Source organism: Hippopotamus amphibius, chromosome 1 (genome assembly GCF_030028045.1).
Source record: "Hippopotamus amphibius kiboko isolate mHipAmp2 chromosome 1, mHipAmp2.hap2, whole genome shotgun sequence".
NCBI lineage: Eukaryota > Metazoa > Chordata > Mammalia > Artiodactyla > Hippopotamidae > Hippopotamus > Hippopotamus amphibius.
Window position 1 is genome coordinate 53,085,942 of NC_080186.1, and position 10,157 is coordinate 53,096,098.

General features: G+C 45.9%; 1 protein-coding gene across 2 annotated transcripts in view; it reads right to left on the minus strand.

The window, feature by feature from the left end:
- Window positions 1-4,786, minus strand: part of KANK4 (KN motif and ankyrin repeat domains 4) — a 31,249-nt gene extending 26,463 nt beyond the window's left edge. For both annotated transcript variants that reach the window (XM_057697921.1, XM_057697912.1), the window contains exon 1: window positions 4,771-4,786. In XM_057697921.1, coding sequence (XP_057553904.1) covers window positions 4,771-4,786 — 16 coding nt within the window. The remainder of the gene's footprint in view (window positions 1-4,770) is intronic.
- Window positions 4,787-10,157: the final 5,371 nt, after the last annotated feature.

A 10,157-nucleotide genomic window follows, 5' to 3' on the forward strand; every position in this document is an offset into this window, starting at 1 on the left:
AGCCACAGCTATTGAGCCTGTGTGCCACAACTATTGAAGCCCACGCACCTAGAGCCCATGCTCCACAACAAGAGAAGCCACTGCAACGAGGAGCCTGTGCACCACAATGAAGAGTAGCCCCCGCTCTCAGCAACTAGAGAAAGCCCGTGTGCAGCAACGAAGACCCAATGCAGCCAATAAATAAATTAAATAAATAAATAAATTTATTTAAAAAAAAAAAGAACCAGTCTTCCTTCCTGACTTATTTTCCTAGTTTCTCCAGAATAACTTTCTTAGACTTGGAGGCTAACTCTGCCTTGACTGAAGAGGGATGACTTCATAAAAGTGACGTATAACTGGGTGTTAAATGAATAAAAAGCAATTTGCCAGGAGAAAAAGAGGGTGAAAGACATTGTAGCTATTTATCTCCAAGATGGCCATTATCAATTCCTACGTTCTATAGATAGGCAAGGGAATCTTATATTAAGAGGTGGGGTCCATTTCTCCACCCTTTTGAATCTCAGCTGGCCTGTGACTGCTTTGACCAAAAGAAAATGGTAGAAATGATGCTGAGAGAATTCCAAGGCTGGGTCATAAGAAGCCTCTAAGTTCCACTTGGGTCTCTTAGAATGCACACTCAGTGGGAAGCCAGATGCCATGTAAGGAGTCCAGCTTCCCCAAGACTGCCATACTGTGAGGAGGTCCAAGTAGCCTCATAGAGAGGTTGTGTGAAGAGAGGGAGAGAGATGCCTAGCCAGCCTAAGCTGTTCCAGATATCCTAGCCCAGGTGCCAGGCATAAATGAAATAACTTCAGATGACTCCAGCCTCAGCCATCATCTGACTTCAATGACAGAAGGGATTCCAAATGAGAACCACTCAGCTGAACTTGTGTTAATAATGCATGATTGTTTTAAGCCACTAAGTTTTGGGGTAGTTTGTTATGCAGCAATAGATGGCCAGGACAGATCAGCTATATATCAGAGAATGGGCAAATGCATTAAGGTGTGAAAATCCACAGTAATTCAGGGTTCTGTAAACGCAGTTCGAAATAGTTGAAACTTAAAGTGTGGAAGAGAAGGGTGAGGAGCAGGAAAAGACAAAGTTGGAAAGGTCAGCCACAGCCAGATTAGGGAGCCACTTGTATGCATGCCAACAAGCTGTGACTTCACTCTCTAGGCAGGGGGAGTCATCGAAGGGTTTTACACAAGGAAGCGGCTTAATCAAATGTGATTTCACAATAAGCATTCTTGCAGAGGATTAGAAGGACAAACCAAAGGCCTGAAGACCAGTTGGGAGATTGCTGACATGGTCAAGGTGAAAGAAGCTAAGGGAATGCAGGGAAGGGGCAGGTTCAAGAAGAGGTGCAAATGATGGCATCACCTGGGGCACATGCAGGTCTGCTTTTCCCCTAAGGTTGGTGACATATTTGGGCTGAGCTCTTCCCACTTGCCTGTCTGATCTATCCTTCTGGCCAGTGCCACATGCTTGGGGTACAGGAACTGTGCTTAGAGAAGTACAATTATCTCCAAAGAACCAAAGAAGCCAAGTAGACGTATGAAGGCTGAACCCTTGGACACTGACACAATCGACCCTACCAGCCTCGATGCTAAGTAAGCCGCAGGGTCTGTGGGTAAGTCACAAACGCAGCAGGGAATAGAACAAGGCAGTGGTGCTGATCCACAGGGTTCGTCCAGAGCTTCTGTGCAGATACCTGGACTCCAGGCAGATAAGGAGTAAACACTCCTCCAGCACCCAAAAAACTCCATAAGTTCCCATTCACCCACATGATTTTTTACCAACCTGCTTTCTCCCAAAGAGGCACACTGGTAGTCTCAATAAATGACAATAATTGCTCTCTGTTAGTTTCCTAACTGCACTTGGCTATGCTCTTAGGCCTATTGGCCAATTCAGCAGCCTCCTGGATTACAGGAACAAGCCAAATCAGAGAGGAGGTATTTGTCTAAAGTTAAACAGGGAGCAGATTTATGACACAGAAGGCAAAGAACACTCCAAAGGAGAGACTGCATTATTTATCTACTTATTGCCTCAATTCAGTAGAAATGCACTATTTGCCCATCAGCCTCTGGGAGCAGGTCCAGAGCACAAATACAATAATAGCATCAAAAAAGAAACAGCAGATTCAAAGGGAAAATATTCCACAAGGGAGACTGAGGTGAACCGAAGAAGTCTGTGAGACTGAGCAGTTATCCAGGATGATGGGTTTAATAGATGCTTTCCTAAGCTACACTACGGTGTCTCTGTCTCTGTCTCTGTCTCTCTCTCTCTCACACACCCACACACACACACACACACATATTGTGCTGCTGTGTCTGCCACCCACTATTCCGCATTCCTTCGCTCTCTCCCAGTGCATGAGGAATGCTGGACCTCAAGTGAGGGAGCTTGATGTGATATGCGGGGAGATCTGTGCCCACACTACGTTCTGTTCCTTTTAATTCTACCTGGTGATAGGTATGCAGGAGCTCAGAATTCCAGGCATTGGGCCAGGGTGAGAATTAATTAGGAGGACTGTCTCTGCTCAAAATGAGCTTCAGATCTGACAAACCAACACACAGCCAAACTGGCTAGAGTTGAATCCTGCCTTTGTCACCTCCTACCTCTGTGATTCTGGGCAAATTATTTAAATTCCCTATGCCTCAGTCTCTGCATTTGTAACGTGGTGATAACAATACCTAACTCACAGAGTTGTTGTAATTATTAGCACCGATGCAATAGAGAACGTGGCACAGGTACTCAACAAAAGGAACAAAAAGCAAGGATGGGCTGGTTCTGAATGGGGCGGGGGGGGTGGGGCGGGGTGGGGATTTGCTGAGAATGTGTTCTCTCTTGGAATATTTAGCTCTGTGTCAGGACTAGAGCCTCAAGAGGGAGTGAGAGTCCAAGAAAATAATTCTGGAGAAACTGGGGAAAAGGAGTCAGGGGAGAAAAAAAATGTAGAATATATGAGGCTCAGAGCTCCCTAGAATTCCCTAGAGTCTCAGTCTGAAAGCACCCCAGACACTAGACCCTTGGAAGAGACCTGCAAACACAGTCATGACACCTAAGCGTTACATGTAGACACGAGAAAGGGGATTAGAAGGAGACAAGGGAAGGAGGGAGGTGCCCCAGCCATTACCCTGAGGGACACAGTGAAGTGGGGGGCAGGTAACTGAACCCATCAGAGGGATTTAAAGTGAGAAAAAAAGCCTATAAAAAAAGCCTCTACTCAGTTTCTGAAGGAAATGGGAAAAACAGAAACTAGTGAGAAAGTGGCCAAAAATACAACTGGAAAGAAGGGGAATTAAATGAACCTCTTGAAAAGGCCAAGACAGCGGAAGCTGTCTTTTCCCTCCTCTGCCTTTATTGTGTGAGATGTGTGTGCTTGAAGGAGGGGTGCCTTTCTTAGCTAGTTGTGGGTGATCACGTGGAGAGCAGCCACCCCGGGGATGCTGAGCAGGGACAAATGAGGCGAGCAGGAATGACAGGCCCCTGAGGCATTAAGGGAATTAGCTGGTGTTCTGTGGGACCACTTTCAGGGATGCGCTGAAAAGGCAGCTCTCTGGGGAGGGAGGCGGACTTTTGAAATATATGGTAACTGCATTTAGAAAGAAGCAGGGCTGGAGCTGCTGTCCAGTCCTTAAGTCCTGCACCAGTGAAGGGCCATATAGGCTCTCCTGTTTCCCAACATTTGGTGATCTGGAAAAAGCATTTCATTAGAAGTCAGGGGATCGGGGTCTAGTCTATAACATTTGGCAAGCTTCCCGGGGAAGGGAAGAGGGGAACATTCATCAAGACATTCGCTGGGCTAGATAGTTATTACTCAACAACCTCACATGCATTAGCTCATTTAACCCTTTACCAACCCTGAGAAGTAGATATTAATACCTGCTTATAGAGGGCATGTGGCAGACTGTTTGCAAAAACAGCCACAAATATAACCCACCCTGGGTACCTCCCTCCCACACTGACCCTAGGCTTGGCCTTGTGACTTGCTTCAGCCAGTGAGTCAAAGCAAATGTGACATATGCGGAGACTTGAAAGTTGCTTGCACATTGGAGTTTGACTGTTCTTGCTCTGCTCGGAACCCCTCTGTCCTGATGTGAACAGAGCCCAGCTAGCCTGCTGGGCAACAAAAGACACATGGCCAGATCCTCACCAATGCCCCAGGTGACATGGGGTCCACCACCAGACATGTGAGTGTGGCCGTTCTAAACCATCAGGACAAGTCACCCAGAAGACCACAGGCATGTGAACAAGTCCAGCAGAGATCAGTCACGCTGGCCCAGCCCAGAACAATGGCTTAGCCAACGCACAGAATCTTTTGAGAAATAATAAACATCTTTAAGTCAATACATTTTTGAGCGGTTTGTTACACAGCAAAGCTGAGATATGAGGGAATTGAGGCTCAGAGAAGTGAAATGCCTTGGAGGATCACACAGGTATGAATGTAGGCTCTTTTACCACGTTGCGCCTCTTTTTTAGACCTCAACTTCCTCATCTCTAAAATGAGGTTAATGAGTGAGATCATCCTGCTCCCTTCTTGGTGCTTGGAAGGGATGAGAAACAATCCAAATATTACACAAGTCTAACATAAACATAAAGCTTCTTTTCATTCCCTACCACCCTCTCTTGTTCATGCCTGAAATACATGGTTTGGGTTTCCCAGCACCACCTATTTGGGGATGGTCTCCTGTAGGCCTCCCCTGAGCTATTTCCACGATTTATGGTACTAATCCCTTTCCAACCCACGTGCTCACCGTAGACCAGGGAATACAAAGGAGCCTGCCTACCGTCTGTCTTCTCCATCTTGGGGAATACTGACCGCCAGTCTCTTAGGCACTCTTCATCCAATAAGTCTGTAAAATTCGTTGGAAAGTTCTGAAAGAAAGAGGGGTGGAAAAGTGGAGAGTCTCATTACAATTAGAATAAGTATCGAAGGAACATAGCACCAAAAAATAAATAAATAAATAACACCCTTCCTTGCCTTTCTCCCAGGGTGCCCATGAGCTCATAACTCTCCAAAAACGGAAATTTAAAGCCTGTACACACTCCTAGAGTCCAATCTTGGGTGTGTCTTCATGGAATGTTAGCAGTGGTTGACACCAAAGGAAGCCTCCAATCCAACCTGGCAGATGAGGAAACCAAGGCTTAGCAGCTAATTGTTCTGTGCAAGGTCTCTCAGCATATTTGTGAAAGAACTGGACCCAGGGCTCCGACAAGCAGCAAGGTGCTCTTTCCAAAATATCAAGAACTGAAATCTACTCACTTCCATCACAGTAAAAGAATTATAATCCACCTTTTTTTTGAAAAGCTGGAACCAGAGTACCTATAAAGATCTGTGACCTCCAATCAGAGTCAAGACCAAGATGAGCTAATTGGAAGGACGGACTAGGAGCTAGTAGTTTGGGGTGATTTCTAACCACGGGCAGAACAAGGGGGAGTTCAGCCCCGGTGGCCAGAAGACATCAGTAACTATGCAAGCAGAATACTCTCCTGACTCTGAATTAGGGTACCTTGAGGTTTGATCATAAATTCTCCCCAAAGTTTCAATCCTTTGCTAAGACTATTTCTTCAAATGGTAAACAACCTGGCTCCTGCCCCCGATACAATAAATCACCCAGGAAACTGGCTTTTTATGATTGTAACTCCACACACAGCAGAATAACAAATTAATGTGACACTTCAGCAGTGGAAGCGGAGCTGTTTTAGGAATTCCAATGCGCTTGACCACAAGCTCCAGATCAGAAAAGCATACCAGGGATGAGGGAAGAGTTGGGAGGACGTGGGAGTGAGAGATGGATGAGGCGCAGCCCCCAGAAACCTGGGATGGAAAATGGGGAACAAGTAAGGAAACTGGAGAAGAGAGCTGGGAAATACCAGGCCTGCCCAAATAAGAAACCTGAAGTCGGCCTGACACAAAATTTGGTGTAGCCTCTTTCTGTGAGTGCCGCTACTGCCCCCAAAGCCATCCTCCTGATCTCATCTGGGTTCCCCCATAACCACAATCCACGCAGCGGCCAGAGGGCCTTTGCCTATGTAGGTGTGACGGAGTCTGGAAGAGCAGGCAGGGTTTCTATAGGCAGAGACGTTCCTTGCAGAAGGATCACAGGCACTAAGTACCTTGCTTACCTTTATGGCAACAAGTACTTGAATTTGGGGGCAGCATGGAACTGGAGTAGAGAAGCAGTGAGGGAGAAGGAGGATGAATGTGGACGGTCCTGTAGGCTAAGGGTGGCCACTACGGAGGCCGACAGTGGAGAGACATGGAAGGTTCTAATCAGGGGTTAGGGAGGGTCACCCTCGTTAGAAAAAGTAGGTTCTGAAACAACCTAAGTGTCCATCGACGGATGAATAGATAAAGATGTGGTGTGTGTATATATATATATATACACACACATACAATCGAGTACTGTTTGGTCATAAAAAAGAAGGAAATCTTGCCATTTGTGATAACACGAATAGACCCTGAGGGCATTGTGCTAAGTGAAATAAGTCAAAGACAAATACTGTATGATATCACTCATATGTGAAATCTTTATTTTAAAAAAAAGAAACTAATAAGATATAGAGAACAGATTAATGGTTGTTAGAGTCAGGGGCTGGGGAGTGAGTGAGGGGTGGGCAAAATGGGTGAAGGGTGTCAAATGACACAAACTTCCAGTTTCAAGACAAAAAGTCCTGGGATGTAATGTATAGCCTGTATTATATTTTTGGAAGTTGCTAAAGGAGTAGATTTTTAAAGTTCTTGTCACGGGACTTCCCTGGTGGTGCAGTGGTTAAGAATCTGCCTGCCAATACAGGAGACACGGGTTCGATCTCTTGTCCGGGAAGATCCCACATGCCACGAAGCAACTAAGCCTGTGCACCACAACTACTGAGCCTGTGCTCTAGAGCCCGCAAACCACAACTACTGAAGGCCTCATGCCACAACTACTGAAGCCTGCACTCCTAGAGCCCATGTCTGCAACAACTGAAGCCACGGCAATAAGCCCGAGCAATGCAACTAAGAGCAGCCTCCCTAGCAGCAACTAGAGGAAGCCCCAGCACAGCAACGAAGACCCAACGCAGCCAAAAATAAAAATTAATTAATTTTTAAAAAGTTTTTATCACAAGAAAAAATTGTAACTATGTGGCATAATGGATGTTACCTAAATTTATTGTGGTGGTCATTACACAACATATACAAACATCAAATCATTATGTTGGACACCTGAAATTAATACAATATTATGTCAATTATAACTCAAAAAAAGAAAAGAGAGAAGGTTCTGGAGCAGAGGACACAGCTGCCGATCTCAGTGCCCCAGGTCTGCAGTTTGCAGCCAGTGGTGAGGCCTCCCTGACACTGGTGGGCAGGAGAGGAAGAAAACAGTGAGGACACAAAGCCTACACGCGGCCCCTCCATCATCACGGCCTCTCCTCTCCCTCTGCTCCCTTCTTCCTCCCACCTCATAACACTACTGGGTAACAGGCAGAGCTTGGAGCACTTGACACACTTGAATCACCTCCTGCAAACCTCACCACGACCCCAAAAGGATTATTATTGCCCCCATTTTCCAGGTTGGGAGACTGAGGCTGAGAGAGTTTAAAGGCCTGCCCCAAGTCATATAATAAGCAAGTATTAGAGCAGGATTTGCTTTCAAGTCTCACCGACTCCAAGTCTGTGCTGAGAACGGAAGTGATTTGTAAACATCTATCCACCCTGTAAGCCAGCCTGATGCTGTGACTGATCCCTAGCTGTCTTTGTGAGGGGAAACGTTTCTGCCCCCGATGCTTCTCTGCTGCTCTCCCAGCGTATATGATGCATCTTCTCGGCATGCAGGAGAACCGCTCCCTTTGTAAGTCCTCCTGGCCAAAGTGCGATCTGCTTCTCTGAGGCCAGACGCCAAGCAATGAGGCCGCTCCTGAGTAGGAGGAAGCCACCTGGGTGCAGATGGACCTCTGGCTGCACAAACTCACCATCATCTCCGGGAGCTCAGTCACACCCACTGCCCTTGGTTAGAGTTACAGTTCAGCCCTTCATATATCAGATCATAGAGCTTCAAATAATTATGCAGCACAACTGGGGTGAAATTTCATTAAAAAGAACTCTATAGAAATCTCTAAGTGGTCTCTTCGACTTGAATTTTTCTAAAATAAATCTTTCCAAGGCTACAGAAATTAAGTGGAGCTGATACCCCAACTCTCTGAAGGAGAGGGCAGAGCAAGCTTTCACTCTAAAGGACTCTGAAGGCAAGGGGGGGACTGTCATGCCCACGTCATGTCACTTCCAGCCCCACCCAGCCCAGCCTTCTCCATGTTGGCCCGCGGTCCTTAGTGTGGACTAGTGTGGACATCTGGGAATTTAGCTAAGGGGGTTTTCTTGGAGTGGGTGGATGTTTGATGTGGAGTGGAGTTTGTGCTGGGGGAGTGGAATCAAAGACTAAATGTTATATCAACATGTGCTACTTTGTTTGCAGCACAACAGAATATGAAAAATAGCTTTGTTGGACACATTTCCTCTTAAAAATGGAATTTTGCAACCTCCTGGAGCATTTAAAATTTTGACATAGAAGCAATTTATTAGTTGTCCTGTTAAGCTGTATCCCCAGTGTTCAGAACGGTAATATCTGGTGGTGTTATGTAACTTTTCATTTGTTTATGGCCTATCCCGGGATCAAGAATGCCCAATTAGAGACTGGGACTGCCATATACACATTACTAATAAGAAAAAAATATCAAATTGTACACTTTAAATATATGCAGTTTATTGTATGTCAACTGTATCTCAAAAAAAGATCTTAAAGAAAAAAAAATATATATGCAGTTTATTATACGTCAATTGTATCTCAATAAGTGTTCTTAAATGAAAAAAAACAGAATGCCCAATTAGGTCCCAACGTCTCTCATGAGCTCATCATAGTCTCAATGTTTTGAGTATATATAGCTTTATCTTTCTCCAGTCCTCCCCTGTTATGCTTGTGCAGGTCAGAACTCCTGCAGGACTCATTTCTGTGGCCACGCACCACCCCCACCCACCGCCCACCTGTATCCTAACATGTGGCAGATCATCTCCAAGTCACAAATGAGCAACAAAGACACAAAGAGGCTATGTGGCCAATCCAAAGATACTCAGTTAATTAGAGGCAGGACGGTTTGTGTGCCTCCATCACTCGACACTGCCTCTCAAAGCCAACGGGCAGTGAGGAGGTGAGGACTGAGGCTGCCAGTTCAAAATCCACCAAAGAGGCAGTCACTGGCTGACAGCAGTGATGCCCCATGTGTAACTACCAGGCCACATCAGAAACGGTTCCAGCAGGGTCCATGCCCAGGAGCATGGATTTCCCTGGGTCAGCCCAACTTCAGCACGTATCCACACCCTCTCCCTCTCCACAATTACTCTTTTTATGATGCCATTTTCAATCTCATTTTTAACCTCAAATCCAAATACAAAGAAACCGTCCTCTACTTAGCCCTGAAACTGAAACCTAGTTCTGTACTTTTGTTCTCTTCAAACCTCTCTTTATTCTGCAATAATAAAAATGCCATATTTCATCCCAAAACAGGCCGCATGCCAAAATAAATAGCCCCTTGGATTTCCTTAAAAAGAAAGCTTGGCTCAAAGCACAGCCTTATTGCTATAAGAATTCTTGGAGACTTCAACCTTACAAAGTCAAATATTTAGCAAGGTAGCGCACCAAACAGCAATCTGTCAATCCCTGCACGACCTCTTGCAAAGACAAAACGCTCTCTCCAAAAGGGGAAAAAAAAATTACTTATACCTCATACTGATCTCCCCAAATGATGAGCGCTTCCCATTTCCCCACTCCAGGGCCCCACACCTCCAAGTGGGAATGTCCCCTGTGCGAAGCAGCAGGAGGCATCTGACGGCACTGCTTAACGTCAAGAGGGCTGAAGTCCAGGCACCAGGGAAGGGAGACACAGTCCAGAAAAAGATTCCACCAACCACGTTCTCCAGCCAGCTCACTTCCCTCCAGCCCAGGAAACAAACAGATAACTCACGCTCAATAAATGACACATGAACACAATCTCATTAACTCCGTTCCCACATTTTTCTGCAAGTGTCTGTCATTTTTGCCTGCATTGCAGCAGCTGGATCTGGAGCTTCAGGAAGAAGAGAAAACCGTTGGGAGGAAAGCTGTGACCACATGACCTTCCCTTGGCATCCTCCCCCGCC